Below are 17,592 nucleotides of genomic sequence, written 5' to 3'. Positions count from 1 at the left end.
TATTCCTTGTAAACAGGTATATATGATCAGTCTAATCTTGCTGCATCGTTCATTGGAAATGATTTCTCTGTTTGCTATTTGTCTTCCATCCCCATGCTTTTAGGAATACAACTCTAACCATGTCAACCATATAAGCAGAAACCTATGACTGTATTCATCCATTAGGACAAGAATATCAGAACCTTCCGTACTGTGTACCAAACATTCTCTAACAAACAATCTGTCGACTTCACTGAATCATTACACTCTTTATTTTTCTCTTCAGACTAATTCACTCTAAGGAAGCACCGTTAGATAATTTCTGTATAGAAATTTCCAGCAGTAGAGATACTTCATGGTTGTTTGCTTGAGGATTTCTGTGACAGCACTAGACCAGTATTATGGTAGGCTCAGCTTAGTGCTTCTGGGTTCTTGTTTTTGAGAGAATGGAATTCACTTCTCTTTCCTCCAGCCCCATCTCCTTTTGAAAATGTTCCTTGTAATGGGGTTCATCTTTGCACACTCCCTTGTCACATCATCCTGTATAGATTATACTCTGAAATGTTCAGCAGGCTTAATCCAGAAGTTAGTGGAGGAAATTGTGTGGACTGCACAATTTGTGTTGGAGCTCTGGAACTGGTCCATCCAAAGAAAATGCTTACAGTCCTCACTAGTCAGTTCTGCCCCTTCCCCTTCAGTTCCTCCCTTCCCTGTGAGACAAAATAGTCTGGTCACTTCCTGTGTTCTGCTGAAGCTTGTAATTTACCACAATGTAACTAGTTTTGGCTGCAGTAAATAGTTGAAGACTCTATATAACAGCAGATGTACGTGCAGGATCTGTCATTAGTAAAAGCACAGTGCACCACTTTTCACCTAGGGGTGGGTGTCACACATTCAGCTGTTACTAAGTGTAGTTAAAATGCAAGCAGGCACACATTTAAGCTGTTTAGTATGTGTTAGGTGCCTTCACGGTGCTGCATAGGTGTTCTCTTTCAGGTAAGGGATTATCTCCTAATATGTACTGATTTTAATAGGTCACGACATACCAATGATTTGCAATAGTTGCAAGTGAATGTGTAATAAGGCCTTTACAAAAATTCAAGCATTTTTGCCAAGTGGAAAATCTGGCACCAGAAATGAAGTGCTAAGTAATTTGGTCTCAGCATATTCTATTAAGAGTGTTTAATAAATATATGAATTATATGAGGAGATTTCAATTAAAGTTTATTCTATCCTCATGTGTATTTCTAACCTGCATTTTTGGTTGTGGAGGGGGAGAGATCTTTAATAAAACTACCTTTCATAAAGGTTACTGTAGTAGGGAAAAGATTGTACCATGGAATATCACCCATATATTTAGCCATGCCACTGACTGGAGCAAACAGGCAACAACGAGGCAGCAGTTCAACATGGGAAGAGATTACTTAATACTATGATATTTAAGGAAAACCATTCTTCCTGGAAGTGGTGGAGGGCGCATGTTTAACAAGACCCTGAGACTAAATTCTTTTAATTCCTGCCATATTATTGTGTGCAGACATCACTGGCTCTACAGTATATTTCTCTATGTTTAATTTTGCCAGCAAATAAAGTCTGTAAATTCTTTAAGCAGTTGTATTCTTGAAATATGAGAGCTTCAATGAGAAAACATTTGCTTGTTCAAATATAAAGCAGGCTGTTGGCAAGAGATAGCTGGTTTGTTTGTTACAGAGTTTTGTTGGAAGCCTGACTTCTTACAGACTTCCGGAAGAATACTGTCAGGACTCTGTACACAAGCACAGGACTTCCTCATTATCAAGGAGTTTCCTGCCATCCTGATATGTCACACACCCATACATGACATTAACTGGTTGCCTGTATGCTTGAGACAGTGGCAAGATTCACATTATGAATCGTATTCCATGACACCTATCACTCTCCCGCTCTGTTTGTCTACAACAGTAACTTCATGTTTGAGAGGTAGTTTAATGTTTGGTTCCCTATGGTTGATGCCAGAATTGTCACTGCCATAATGTAACTCGCATCTGATTCACCATCTGAGCATTTTCATTGAATGTGACCTTTTAGTTATGACACTTGGTGTTATTCATGACTTGAGCTTTCTTATACTTTCTGCCTCATAGATTCATAGATTGTAAGGTACCTTGGAAGATCATCAGGTTCAGCCCCCTGCACTAGGCAGGAAAGGCAGCTGGGGTCAGGCAACCCCAGCAAGGTGACTGTCCAGTCTCCTCTTGAAGATTTCCAGGGTAGGTGACTGTACCACCTCTGGAGGGAATTTATTCCACAGTCTGGAAACCCTAACTGTGAAGAAGTTTTTCCTAATATTGAGCCTGAAATGGTCTTCCAGGAGTTTGTTGCCATTACTCCTGGTTTTCCCCAAGGGTGCCCTGGTGAATAGTTGTTTACCGAGCCTTTGATGTACTCCCCTGATGTAGCGGTAAGCTGCTACCAAATGCCCTCTCAGCCTTCTCTTTTTCAGGCTGAAGAGTTCCAGGTCCCTCAGCCTTTCCTCGTATGGCTTGCCACGCAAGTTTCTGATCATGTATAGCCCTTCTCTGAACTCTCTCAAGTTTTACCACATCCTTGTTAAGTGTGGCACCCAGAACTGGACGCAGTACTCCAGTTGGAGTCTCACCAGTGCCAAGTAGAGCAGAAGAATAACTTCCTTGGTTTTGCTGGAGATGCATCAGTTGATGCATGCCAGAATATTATTTGCCCTGCTGGCAACAGCATTGTACTGCCAGTTCATATTCATACTGTGGTTTATTATTATCCTCAGGTCCCTTTTGTTCATTGTGCTGGTCAGTTTGGCACCACCAAGCCTATAGGTGTGTAGTGGGTTGTTCGTCTCCAGATGGAGCACTTTATATTTCTCAATGTTGAACTTCATCTGGTTCTTACTCCCCCAACTTGCTAGCCAGTCTAGATCCACCTGTATCTGTGGCCTATTTTCAAGCATGACCATGTGCCCCACAACTTGGTGTTGTCTGCGAACTTGCCCAGTGATCTCTTTGCCCCACATCCAAATCATTGATAAAGATGTTGAAAAGTACTCCAAGCACTGACCTCTGTGGGACACTTGGCCACTTCTCACCAGGACGACACAGATCCATTCGTTAGGACTCTCTGGGTCCTACCTTGCAGCCAGCTTTGTACCCACCTAACTGTCTTGCAGTTAAGCCCACAATCCTCCAATTTGCTCATGAGAATATCATGGGATACGAAATCAAAGGCTTTTTGGAAGTTAAGGTGTACAATGTCAACCTCCTCTCTCTTATCCAGGTGGCGAGTTACCTGATCGTAAAAGGAGATGAGGTTGGTAAAACAAGACCTGCCCGCGACGAAGCCATGCTGGTTGTTATTCAGAATCCTACCTTCTGCAAGCCTATTGCACGTAGACTCCTTAATGAATTTTTCCAGGGTTTTCCCTGAGACAGAAGTTAGGCTAATTGGCCTATAGTTACCTGGGTCCTCCCTCCTCCCCTTCTTGAAGATGGGCATAACATTGGCCCTCTCCCTGTCCTCAGGGACCTCTCCAGAGTGCCACAAGTTTTGGAATAGTTTTGCCAGGGGCTCTGCGATGATTCCCAAGAAACTTACATAATCATCAGCCAAGGTGGTCTAGAAAAATATAAGCCCAAGGCAGATGGGCATGCCTCCTTGTAAAACCAGCACTAGACACAGTGGAGACAGCAGAGGCAACAGTTAAGAAGCTTATAAACTTTATTATAAGCAATTTGAGTACACTGCTTCCAAAAGCAAGGGTATTAGGTAGGAGAGTGACCCTTTGTTTATTCTGGGAGTGTGTATATTTAACAGATGGGACTAGAACAGTCTCTGAGCACTTGATAAATTTTATATGGTGGAGGTATCCATTTAAGTAAAATAAATGAAAATAAAAATGCAGAATCAATAAATGAGTGAGAGACATTTTATTCTTGTTAAATTAGGATGTTGCTGGAAACCTTGGTGTGCACGCCGGGTCTGACCCCGGGTCGCTTTCATCGCTCTGCACACGGGCTGTGGTCAGCAGCCCGGGCAGGCCGGGTCAGAGAGGGCGGGCGCCAAGCTAGAATTAGGCACAGACACGTAACGGTTGATTTTAAGATTATTTTACTTACACCGAGATGGTCGTGGTGTAGGTTGAGAACTTGCTTGAGTTGCAGTTACAACAGAAAACACGAACACACGTGGAGGTTGCTAGGCTCCACGCAGACAGAACACGAGCAATCACATGGAGGTTGCTAGGCTCCACGCAGACAAACTCCGGATGTCCAGGACAAGCGCGCATAAAACTCGTCGTTACGTCTTATAGTAGGCTCCGTTCGAAGACGGGAAGAGGTGGGCGGTGGATCAGGCCGCCAAACCCCTCCGAGTGACACACAGGGTTTTTATTACCCTGCCGCGCACACCCAGAGTCCCCACGAGATGGATGCAGAGTCCTCTTCGGCTTGGGCGGAAACTGCTCAAGCCTCTTATACGGCTAGCAGGCCAATCGCTAGCCGCCACGTGTGAATAATTTAGAACTAGCCAATTGCGGGGCACAAATTTGCATACGATGAGCGGGAAACCTTTGTACCGTGCATTTCTGTGTTGCAAAGGAAATGCACCCTGCAAAGATCGCTGCAAAGTGGCGGGAACACTCCCCTGCACGCGGGTTCTCTGCACAGCAGAACTCCTCCGTGCAATGAAGCGGTAAACCCACGGGGATAATTCAAGTACCAAAGCACACACACAAAAAATCAGACCTTTGGGTCATGACACTTGGAATATTAGATCTTGGGCTGCTCTAACTTGTACATGTAGAGACTGAAGTCTAAAATTCATGCTAGGTCTGTTTGGAGAAGTTGAATAACGCACCCATGTGTGACCCTCCTTTCTCTCCCGCTGTGCTCCTCAAGATGTGGATTATTTGCCATGTGGCTTATCGCAACAGTAGATTTAATCTTTCAGTATCGGAACGATTTTTTCAGAAAGGGCAAGTTTCGCGCCAGGATTGGACAGCTACTCAGACAAATAACTCAGTTGTTTGAGCTCTGTGTTAAGGAACTCAAGCTCATGCTTTTCCACACCTCACAACTAAAGATATTTATACACAGGTTCCGGGAGTTGGGGGCGTTTTAATTAGAGTGGCTCCAAAAGCCGTTCTAATTAAAACTCCAAGAGTGTCTCATGTATCAGCATTCCCACCCTGAAAAATGGCATCAAGGGCATTTTAACTAAAGCTTGTTCAACGAGCTTCAGTTAAAGTGCTCCTGCCACCATTTTTCAACACAGGGATGCTAATATATGTAATACTGGAATCTGCTGGAACACGGCAGTCGCCACACTCCAGCAGACTCAGTTAATCGAGTCTGTTCTGATGTGCTGTAATTACAGTGCATCAGAGCAGCCTTGATGCAGGTGCATAGGTGCCCCAAGGGACTAGTTGGCCTTGAAGGGATTAAAATGTAGCTTGGTATCATGTACATCAGTTTGTATAATAAGGTAAATTACACCTTGATTAAATATGGCTAGGATAGACATGCAGTCATCCCAGAGTAACTTGCACAGTAGATTTCACTGATATGTGGCAGAGCAGCAAGCAATAGCCTCTTTGCCTTTAATAAGTGGCTACCCCAGGATAGACTTGGGCAGATAAATTTATTTGATGTTAATCACATTGGTGGTGTTTTACTCTAGCTCCTTCAATATTAATTCTCCACTGGATTAAAAAAAAAGTTATCCCAATTTAGGGGGTTGTGGTATCTGCACACAGCAGCACTGTGTCTGGTCTGTCTAGAGCTGGCAGGATGAATTGGGATTGGAAATAACTGACCAGCTTCTATTTGCAAACTTAATTGCCTTTGTGCCAAACTGCTGTTATACCCATCTCATTTTTCTTCAGTGAAATAAGACTTGGAGAATGCCTGGACAAAACTGAATAGCATTTCCCTGTCTCCTGTTCACCACCAATACCTTTTGAATTGTCATTAGTATTTGCCCTCCTTTGTATGCAGATCTTGTGAACTGCTCAAACTTTTTAATTTAATTTGGAAGGTCAAAGATGAACCTGGACAGGTAATTCTCCTATGAGGCTGAGAGCAGTAATTTAACTCCTTGTTGGTTGTTTGAAAGTTAAAGGGGTTATATGTTAAGAAAAATCTAACTTGAAATTGCTACATTCCTAAATATTTCAATTGAGATTACAAGCTACATGGAAAAGGGAATTTTGCATTTAACTCTGTTCTTGCCAGTGTGCTATGAAGTATTTCAGATATTTTCCATGTTCTAAAGTACAGCAGTCTTCCAAGTGGACTTTCAAAAGCTCATAAAATTCAGATGCTAATGGCAATAATTAATACTCCCGCAAAAATTCAAGCATTACACACATCTCAGTTGGTTCTTATAGTTTTCTGATTTGTATTCCTTCACCACCCAGGTTTGTTTGCCATAACATTAGCTTACCAATACCAATCTGTCTTTTTGTACAACTGCCTACAGAACTATGCAGAAATTCCCAATGCATGGAATATAAAAGATTATTGTGACCCTATGAGCATGGGAGTGCTGCTCAATACAGAATATACATCACTATCCTAAAACCATCTAGTCCTTGTGTATCCATTTTGTTGAGTTATGTTTTGAAAAACTCAAACACAGGTAGATTGCTGAAAAGATAATGAATGTTCCAATAGGAGAGAATATATTTTAATATTACTTTCAGGCAGGGATACCAATTCAAGAAGGTTACCTGAACATCTAGGAATGTGAGACTAGAAAGGACCTCTTGGCCCATGAAGTTGGGTCCCCAGTGCTTAAGTCTCTTTTAAATTCTAGGATAAATGTCAGCATGTTCTATGTGCTTTCCTAAAATGGGGTCTTCTAGAGCAGTGGTTTCCCCGCTCCCATGGGCTCTGCAGACTATATCTAAGGTGCCCATGAAAGAGGACTATGATCAATCAAAAGTATGTGAATACCCACACTTAAAATTCAGAAGGGTCTGCACCTCTATTCAACATTTCCAAAGGGGTCTGCAGATTTAAAAAGTTTGAAAACCACTCTTCTAGAGGGTGGAGTGTGCTTGTTTAGGTATCCAAATCTAAACTATGATTGTCCGGTGTAGATATTTCTACCCTCTAGAAAGCAAGAAAAACCTTATGACCTGATGTGTAATTTCAGGAGTCCAGGACAACCTTCTCGTAAAAATATTTTGTGAAGTTCTTGGGTGAATAAGTTAGAAGTGTTTCATAAAAGGATTACTCTTTTTTGAATTCGAAGTAAACTTGCATAAATGACATTATCATGCTGCTCCTAACACTCTGATTGGTCTCTCTTCACCTTTCTACTTAGTAGCTAGTAATTTTTGCTTATATTTTTTAACACAGCAATGCAGGTTTATAGACTATTTCTAAAAGGCATAAACTATAACTAGGGAAATCATCTTCACAGTCAAGGAACCTGTATTAGTTTCAAGTTACTTTAGCAGCCCACAAGGTTACTTTGTTAGTGTAAATTAAGTAGCAATTTACTGAAGAGCCAATACATGTCAGTTAACAGTCTTTTTTTATTTATTTATTTCCACAGTACATCCATTCATCAGGCATAATTCACAGGGTAAGCAAAACCTATGAAAATGATTATTTTAATTTGTATACCATAGCTGCTGTTCATGTGCGTGTGTGACCATTTCCAAGTTGTTTAATTTTGCTTCAGTGTTTGGAATGTATATGGTTTCCTCAGCAAACATTTTAAAACAGCTAGTGAATAGAGATGTTTGAAAATATTCAACTAAAATCTTTTTAAAGGAAAAAATAGTGATTTAGAGTAAACAAAAAGGTCATATTAATTCTCCCATATCCATAACAAAAATATAATGATAATTTTTTTCCACCAGAAAGCTTAGCAAATAAGCAAAAATACTAAGTTTCAAACTTCAAGGTCAATGTTTTCCATTTGGAAATTATTTTATATTTTTTCCACACTGTCAATTTTTCTGGGGAAAATAAAATTGGCCATTTTGATTTCTTTTGTGCTCTCACAGTTCCCACTCAAAAGCTCACCTGAATCAATGTGGGAGTCCTAAAAATATTTTTGATTACCTACACTTGTCCTTATTTCATGACAGAGGCTGGCTTAAGTAGCATAACAGGAGGATACTCCTTTGCGGGGTGGGGGTTCCAACACAATACCAAAAACATCACAAAGTATTCTTTGTTCCAGTTGTTCTAATTTGGCCAATGGAAATACCTATTCAACAGAAACCCAATATAATACAACACTTCAATAACTGTATTTTTGCCTCCACAGCTGCTGTGGTCATGGTCTAAACTTTACAGTCACTCAGAATCAGAGTCAGCAAGATGGAGCTTAGAAAAGAGACTTTTTCAGCTCTGTTTCAGAGATTTTTCAGCTGTCCCTCCAAAGACTATTTGGCTGTGAACAGACATGGGGGGGGGAAAAAGAAAAATGCACTTTACTGGAAGCAGCAGTGAGTTAGTTCCACCCATCTCTGCAGTGTCTGTATAGATTGGGCACTTCAGCGGGGCTTTTTGACACTTTTATCCCAGTTGAATCAGCTATTAGATAGAAGCGCCAAAAAGCCCCACTAAAACACCTGATCTATACAGACGTTGGGGTGAGCCAGGTCCAGCCAACACAATGCCTCTTCTGGGCATGGTCTGGGCTCAGCGTGGGACCACGCAGATTTTAAAGTAAAGTGCCATTAGTTGGGGGGGTTTTTCCATGTCTGTAAGCAGCCTTTGATTCTTAATAGCCTGCTGTGAAGAAATCCCCTTTTTGGCTGTCCCACCTCTGCTTGGAGACAGCCCAGGGCCCTGGGATTCTCACTCTGCCTGGTCAGTTCACCTGGCCTCCTAGGTGATGGGTTTGTAAATTTCACAGGGAGCTCGGAGCTCACCCTTCCTTTGTGTGACCTTTCCCACCATTTACCTGGAGGTGCAGTCCTAGGGTAGTCATCACTCATCAAGGTGGGGGCTGACATAGTTTGAACTGACTGGTCAGCATCAGTGGTGCTCAGAAAATACCTGATCCTAGTTGGGTCCAGGTGATGAGATCAGAAAGGTTATTTATAAGGGTCCCTCTAGCTTAGAGAGGGGAGACATGTTTTGAACATGGCAAACAAGCCATGCAGCCTCCAGAGAAAGAGCTTGGTCAGACTCTGGATGTAAATCTGAATTTTAGCTAGTAACTTGGGATGAAGTGATCTAGAAGTGTATCAAAAGGCTACCAATCAGCTTCTGTTTGCTCGGGGTTTTTCTTTTGATACTTCTCTGACCTGTACTCCTCCCCATGCCTACCCTCTCCAATCAGTAAAGCTATCCGTTATACCAAGCCATGCTGTACCTGCTTGAGAGGGATTAGATAAGCCTTTTAGCTCCCTTGCTCAGCTGACTAAGGGAGGCTACTGTTAATGCTTCAGGCTATATGAAGTACCCAGATATATCCTGCTAGGGGCAAAGCACCCCCACAGACTACAGGGTCTGTGTACCCTGTGCGGCACAGAGCCCTAACAAAGACCAGCTCCTGGGTGGTGACAGTGGTTAACCCAGGCTTGCGGGTGTGCTTCAGGAAGGAGGTTGCCAGATGTAGGCACCCTAGGGGAGACACCTGAAGCATGGTTTTTGGTTGGGCACAGTGAGGCAGGTGGCTCAGGGCAGGAGTGGCCCCTACTTTCCTGCCACACCCACATTCCCCATTTCTTTGTCATCCATTTCTGTGATGTAATTGAATGAACATTGAAAACTTCTGGGGGTGGGGATAGTTCTCCAGTGTGACTCACCTAAATATACAAAAGATTTAGAAAAAATGATTTTTTTCTTCCTAGTCTAAGATCACTGAAAGATCATTGACTTTCTGTAATAACATTTAAGAATCTTAACTTTTCATAGCCATTTGCCATCTACCCTTACTTAAAAATAGTCTCAAACTCTGTGATGTCAATGAATCAGTAGAGGGCAATATTGATGTATATCAAGATCTGCCTTTTATTGTTGACCTTTTTATTTAATAGGTTCTATTCCAATAAATTAGTCTTGACATGAAAATTCCCCTTTGCCACAATTTTTTTGAGAAGAGAAGTTTTAGGTAAAGTATGTTTCAGGTAAAGTAGGTCTGATCCTAAAGTCTTTCTAACCCTTTTTAACACTCAAAAGCACCCCAGGCATGTGTGGACAAATAATCTCTAAGTATATCTTGATATATGTCAATGGACATTTTTAATTAAAGATTTGTTAGGAATATATGTATGGCGTAATAGCAGTTAAACTCAACCAGAGTCAAATAATTTTCCTTATCTGATTTCCCCTTCTGGGTGTAAATAATCCAAATTAATATCCAAACTAGCTTTCTTAATTAGATTAGGCTAGTTGTCTTTATTATGACTTGAATGGAACTTTTGTTCAAGACTGTCTTACATAAGAACGTAACATAGCCAGGTTGAAAAAGGGACTAGATAAATTCATGGATGATAAACCGGCTGTTGAGCAGGATGATTAGAGATGTTTCCCTTAGCACCTCTAATCCTATAATGGGGTGTGATAGAAACAAACTCCCAGGCCCAGTCACAGTACTGGCCCGCCTGTCTGTCTTTGGGCAAGCTGCCCGCCTTACTTGTCTGCCACACCTTGTTGTAAATTAAATATGTTAATTAGGTGGGAGGCTGCCCTTCGAGCACCCTAATGTCTAAGGACAGTAAACCCACAAATCCTACCTGCCCCTTTAGTGTCCCATGTCTTGCAGATGTTCCTGTGAGTTGTGCTATGTTCTGGCTTGAGGCCAGGCCCAACTCAGCTCAGTGTTAGGCCTCTCTCATACTGTCCTATACAGGGTCTCACACATACCACCCCCCTCTCACTGGGGCATCTAGCACTCCGCCTGCTCTCACCAGGCCTCTTCCACTCATACCCCCTTACTGGGCCACATTCACCCTGCTGTGCTCCCTTGAGCCACCCCGGAGGGCCATCAGGCTTGACTCTGCACCTCGGCCAGCCTTGGCACAGCCTTTTGGGCCTCCCCCGTGACCCTCATCTGAATGGTGGTTTGGCAATTAACAGAACACTGGGCTGACTCCTCCCATGGCCCCTCACTGAGTAACACCACCCGCTAGTTCACAATTTTGGGCCTGATGACTCACCCCTTTCACTCACGGCTCTCTCTCTGCCCCCTCTCATGGCCTCAGGCCCACTTGTGGCCTCAGGCACCTAAAAGCTTACCTGGGCCTCTGCCCCTTCCTTCCAGGGCCTCTGCCCCTTCCTTCCAGGGCCTCAACATACTCACCACTTGGCCAGGGCCTCAATTGAACTCTCACTCCTTCCTGGAGCTCCAGGGCTTTTCACCCCAACAGGCTCAGGTGCCCCTTGAATGGGCATGCTTGGCCCCACTACTTTTCTCCAGTGTCTTGCAGCCTTATGGGCTCAGGTGCCACTCATGGGTATGCTTGGCTCCACTACACCCTCTGGGGTTTCACACCCCTATGGACTCAGGTGCCTCACATGGGCATGCCTGGCCCCACTCCTCTCCGGTTTTATAAACCCACCGGTTAGTGAGGGCTGGGGTTAAGGTGTCCCTACCTGCCTTTCACCAGGGAGGTAATTGGCCTGGTATTTTTTGGGGACTGCTTCACTACAAACAGTCCTGTCAGGCCACCCTTCCCCAGCAGGGTGCAGTTTCAGGTCATGCCCAGGACCAGGAGCCTCCTGCCATCCCCAATAGCTCCTGCCCTTGCTTCCAAGATGAGTAGCTGGGTGGTGTTGCTCCCTCGGCTGCTGGCAGCAAACTGCTGCCCCAACCCTGAGAGCCAGGATCTTAAAATGACCACCTCATCAGGGCCAGCCTGCACCTGCCTGCTGCCTGCTTTTTTTCCTTAAAGTGGTGGACACCGAAGATGTTCTGCCACCCACCTTCCCCCCTAAAATTGGTTCCTGGGGGGAGGTTTTTTCCTGCTGCTCACAAAGCAGGCTCACTTGGAGCCTGCAACAGCCCTTAAGTGGCAAGCACCCTGCTGGTGCTTCATCACATGGGGTATACCAGGAGGGTATTCAGTAGAGGGGATAGGTCACCCTAGAGATATCTGGTTCAATGCTGTCCCTCAATAGCATCCACCTCTGCCACCACTGGAGACAGAATACTGGAATAGATGGACCATTTGTATATCACTGACCCTGTATATCACTTCTTATGTACTAAAACATTTCCTCTCCTTAAGGCAAGTGTTTTTACTCTTGTGATGTATTTTTTCCATTTGTTACAAAAATCTATCTCAAGCCTGATTATCTTAATAGGATCTGAAACCTGGAAACCTGGCAGTAAATGAAGACTGTGAACTGAAGGTAGGAAATATAAATTGACTGAATAATCTGATCTGTTGCAAGTAAACTGCATGAGGCAATGTGACTGAAACAATGGTAGTATCAAAATGAATGATAAAACTCCCTTGACTTCACTGAGGTGGACATTTCAACCTTTTGAGAGACATGAGGCCTTGCTATGTAATTACAACAAAAAGTGGAAGCACAAATGTGGTACAGTATTCTTCCAAAACTGATATATCAAAAGAGATCATGGCATTGAATTATCCTGTATGTTTGACTTCAATCCCTATTGAAACAATGGAACACCTCTTAAAGAAACAAAACCCTGAATGTTAGGGCCCATTCACCTCATCAGATGTACTTGCATAGCTCAGAGAGGTCACTGGTATGTGAAAACAGCTGATGGGTCAATTAATTTCCAAAGGGATTGTAAAACTAAGCATGACAAATGGCAATGTATCATATTAGCAATGGAGAATGACTATCAAATATTTTTTATCCAATAAAGGTAAAGAGAATGAGGAAATTCACCCACATTGCAAAGTTGGGAACTGTTGTCAATGAATTCACATAACTGTTAGATAAATGAAGATATTCACAGGTTAAATTATTCCCAGCATAACTGGAAGTGATTGCTGAGGTGGATGCTGCCTGATAGGGGGGGTGGTAAAGATGGGTATAAAAATTGCAGTTGACCCCTTTTGACGGGGTAGAGATGGAACTGGTAACTTTTACACTTGTTTGCTGAATGGATTGGTGTAAGTATATGTGCATACATATACATTTTTATAAATCCGAATAGCCTTTGTATGTGCAGTGTGTGATAAATGCTTCATTATTTTATCAGACAGTCATTCAGTGAAGAAACTGACTTTCGTTAAATAAATAAATAAATAAAGTCATGTCATTATTGTCCAGTGCTGTATACAGGCACTTTTCTTATGTCCAGCAGTACATGGCCAAGAATATCAGAATCCGGATCTAAATTTTTACATTTTTTGCTTCTTTGAAATTGGTTCTTTTCATAATATTGATTCTATTGAACTAATATAAACATTAAATGCATTTAGACAGTGGTATGTTTCCTAGAAGGAGGATAGTTATGGTTGGTTTTGCAGAATAACATCTAGCCTTTAATTGGATAGCTTCTGGTTTTTTATTTTATTGTTTGATCATAAGAAACAGGTGTTTAAAATCTTCTAGGAGCTTTATATATGGAAATAGTTACCAGCTGTTTCTTTTGCTATACTATTTCCAGGTACCCATGCCCTGTGTCTTGCTGTCTTCAGCAGATACCACCTGAACTGTTTGTACAAGGAGGCGTTACCATCTGCAAGTTTCAGTCTAGATCATTAAACTGAAATACCGAATCTGACACATTTTGATTTTATTATTCTGTTTATCTGCCTGGGAAATCTTCCAGTCCATCAACCTGTTAGTATAATATTTATAGTTAGAAATAATTATCTAAAATAAACCTGTCACAGCAATATGCATTTAATTGCTGTGGCGAGTTCGTTATGAAAAAGCAAATAAAGTTTTGTTCAATAAAGCAACTTACACATAAGCGTGCCATGACAAATTTTAGAAATTTAGGGTCTATTGCTGATGCAAGATCATGGTAGAGGTGATATCTTGGCATTGGTGTAAGTATATGTGCATACATATACATTTTTATAAATCCAAAGATTTAACTTTTGCAATGCTGCTAACTTTAGTTTTAATGCACAGTTTTAAGAGTGTCCATTTTGCATGTAAACATTATCAGAGAGATTCCACCTCCACAGAGCCTCAAGTGACTAGAGTAAGGTCCTAAAACCATAACCTGCACATGTAGGTTAAAAAACTGACAGCTTCTTCCACCTTTCTTTGGCACTAATCATTTTGTAGGGCTTGCAAGGGTACACTGCTCATTGACTTAGGACTAATAAGCTTGACTGTATTTATCAGTACAACTTTGTCTTCTTTTTCCATAACTAATGGGTTTACAGTTTGGCTGCCAACTTAATAGTGTGTCTTATCCATCTTTAAATCTCCACCTAAATGCTTATTGTAAATTTCTACAGCATATGCTTGCTCATGCATTTTCAAATATTCATAAGACTATTTTATTAGCAACTTGTTTCCTAAGGTTAACTGAATGCAGACTTGCAAGGTGGTCTATTTATAAGCTTACTTTGAAGTTACAAAGTTCTCTTGCTTTTGTTGTTGAAATGGTAATCCATTTCAACAACAAAAGCAAGTGAACTTTGTAATTTAAAGGGTTTCCTTTGTAAATTAAAGGGTTCCCCGCCCCCCCAGCCTCAAGTAGAACCTCATGTGATTAAAGGGATTTTGCTAAAATTTGGCCCAAAATTAGTTTCTGGCAAGGCAAATCCTAGACTAAAAGTGGAAAATCAAGAGCGTATTAGAATGATGGCTTTGTATGAATATCATTATGCAACTTCAGATATGGTGATTTCAAACAGTATAGTTATGATTCTTGAGAATAAATTAGCATTTAGTCCTAACAAATAAACCTAGTCCTAAAATTTCTGAAAAACACGCAAAAATTCTCAGTAATTTTCTTTACACCTTTATAAAAAAAAAAGAATGGAATTGTACTGCAACTGTGTCTAAACCTGAATGATGTTGCAAATCTTAAATGTAGTAAATTATTACTTATTACTGAATAAAGCGGTAGAAGCACTCTATCATCAGTGGTACAAAGTTGGCCGTCACACTGCAAGAAAAAAACCCAGAAATATTGCTTTTCATTTATTTTGAAATATTAACAAGACATGGGAGATTACTCTGTATTTGTTTGAAAGCTACGTTTTAAAATGCATCTTCCTATCCCATAAAAGAATATTTTTATTCCATTTGTGCTTAGTTCTTCTGTGTTCAGAGTTTGAGTGATAACAGTCCTCTGAGCAGGGTAGAAATTATATTCCATTTCTGTTTTAAATGCAGTTGCCTCATTAGCTGATATAAACTGTGGAAATTTGTTTAAATGAGGCAGTAATGTTAAAGTCATATTTACACTTTACAGTCTGATTCCATGAATAGCAATATAATGTAATATTCCTGTTTTATTACTGTCAGGGGAATGAAACTTTTTTTTTAATGGCAAAGTACTTTTAGATGGTTGACTGTTAAAAACAGTGAGTGTTAAAAATCCAGTGTACTTGCGCATTGTTCTCTCTGTATTTCTAGCATAAATCTCTGTCCCTGGGGTATATATAAAACCTGGTGAACATGGGAATTAGTATTTATTTGAGTAAATCTACATACTTTAGCATCTATGGGAGATCATATATTGTTTTTCTTTATTTTTGTCCTAGCCATAAGCCATTCTTTCAATTTCTCTCAACTAATCAGTGAATGGTTATGAAATTTAGGGCTCTTCCTCCTTATATTTCTAGTTAGTATTTTCTCACTGCTGTGAAACTGCTTACTGGCCAGCTTGTTACTACTGCAGAGTAGCATTGTGTAGCAGGAAGCATGATGTGACTACTGTGCAGTCACCATCATCTAAAAGCCATTCAGCAATGCTACTGCGCAGTAACTCCTGTAATTTAGTACTTGTTTATACAGTATTTGTTTAAACAAATACTAAATGACTGCACAGTAACAACTGCACAGTCAGCATCTCAGGTAGGTGTGGCCACTGACTTATTTTAAGAACTGATCTTTAATTTTAACCACCTTCACCTTTAGAAGGTTCCTGCTTCTAGGCTCCTGTATTGGACCATTTTGTACAAGTTGACACAGATTTTCATGTTTTATTTTAAAGCTGTCAGTGGAGAGATAAATATCTGAGACTAGTTTTTAAATAAGTCTAATTTAAAAAATTCTGGGTGTGTTCTCTTCTCTGCTTGAGCTACTCAAAAGGCCCTTCAGAGGATGAAGATGAGGAGAAGAAAGCTGGCTAAGGAGTATCCTTAGCCACCAGAGATCTGAGACCAGTCCCTTCCTCAGCCACCAACTTCATATGTGACCTTGCTCAAGTTCCTCTGTTCACCTGTTTCCTGCTTATTAAATAGCTGTAATAGTATTTCCTTGTCTCACAGGTGTGATGTTTGAACACACACATTTAAAACTGTGGGAGAATCAGATTCTGTAGTACCTAAGGAAGACTATCTAAGTACCCAAGACAGCTTGTTGCTATGCAGTCTTGGAAGGGTGTCATTGTCATTCTTTGGTTAAACAGAAAACAGGGTAGAAGTGCACCTTATAGATTAACTCCGTGCACAGTAGATGCACCTCTGCGCTACCTTCTACCTGTTTTCAGGCTAAAACACCTAACTGCTATATTTACCTGAATATAAGATGACCCTAAATTTAAGATGATCCCCAATGATTAGATTTTATACACGGGAAATTTACACATGTGTTATAATCCTCAATGTATAGTATCCAATTATTGGATGATCATCTAAAATTCACCCCCCTGTAGATGGTAGTGGGACAGGTGATGATGGGGCGCAGTAATGGGGCAGGCAAATGGGGACAGACAGTGGGGAAGAAGGGGGGACAAGGTAAGACAGGCAGTGGGGGGCAGTAATGAAGCAGACAGTTGAAGGGTGGTGCATGAGGCAGTAAGGGGGCAAGTGGTGGAGAGAGCTGTGGGGGGACAGGCAGTAGGGGGGCAGGTGGTAGGAGGCAGGCAGGCAACTTACCCTCTGTGGCCTGCCTCCACCTTACTTAGCCCTCCTTTGTGCCTGCCCCTCTTCCCTGTTCCCTCCCCCTGTGCTGCTTATGCCCCCCACAGCCTCAAGTACCTGCTCCCCCTTCCTCCTATCTTCCCCCATCCCAAAGTCTCTGCCCCTTCGTCTACCTCTTACCTTTGCTCCAGTGCCAGCATGCTCCATCCTCACTGCAGCCTGGAACATAGCCCCAACCTAGCCCCATTGCAGCTGCAAGGAGCTGGCACCACAGAGCTGGGCTAGGCCCATGCTTCATGTGGCACCTGGGAAAAGGTAAAGGGGGTTGTGCTGGGGGAAGAGGAGGAGTGGGAAAGAAACACTGTTGGGGGAGACAGGGCAGCAAGCTGCTTTGGAGGAGCAGTGGGGGGTGTAGAGGTGGTGGGGGCAAGCAGCAGCTATGGGTCCAGCCCTAACCCTATGTTGGGGTCAGAGCCAAAGCTGGAGCCACAGCAGCTGCCTGCCCCAGTGCCTCATACTTGAGTCTAAGCTTTTCCCCCATATTAAATGGGGGGAAATATCTCATTTTTTAATTGAATAAATAAAGTCAGTCTCATTCCTTATTCAAAGGAGAGTTAGAATGAATGTGTGTCCAAAAAATTTGGTTTAAAATG

The 17,592-nt window shown here is 41.9% G+C and overlaps 1 protein-coding gene across 3 annotated transcripts in view; it reads left to right on the top strand.

Moving 5' to 3' along the window:
• The window catches only part of MAPK12 (mitogen-activated protein kinase 12), a 57,192-nt gene that overhangs the window by 27,267 nt on the left and 12,333 nt on the right, over positions 1–17,592 (top strand). For 2 of the 3 annotated variants that reach the window (XM_059725911.1, XM_014601039.3), the window contains exons 5-7: positions 3,265–3,297; positions 7,549–7,578; positions 12,264–12,311. In XM_059725911.1, the coding sequence (XP_059581894.1) occupies positions 3,265–3,297; positions 7,549–7,578; positions 12,264–12,311 (111 nt within the window). The remainder of the gene's footprint in view (positions 1–3,264; positions 3,298–7,548; positions 7,579–12,263; positions 12,312–17,592) is intronic. The other variant, XM_006266208.4, reaches the window with a different exon arrangement.

This window comes from Alligator mississippiensis, chromosome 4, assembly GCF_030867095.1.
Source record: "Alligator mississippiensis isolate rAllMis1 chromosome 4, rAllMis1, whole genome shotgun sequence".
Taxonomy (NCBI): Eukaryota; Metazoa; Chordata; order Crocodylia; family Alligatoridae; genus Alligator; species Alligator mississippiensis.
Note: the sequence above shows the minus strand (reverse complement) of the source record. Positions and strands in the feature narration are given on the sequence as shown.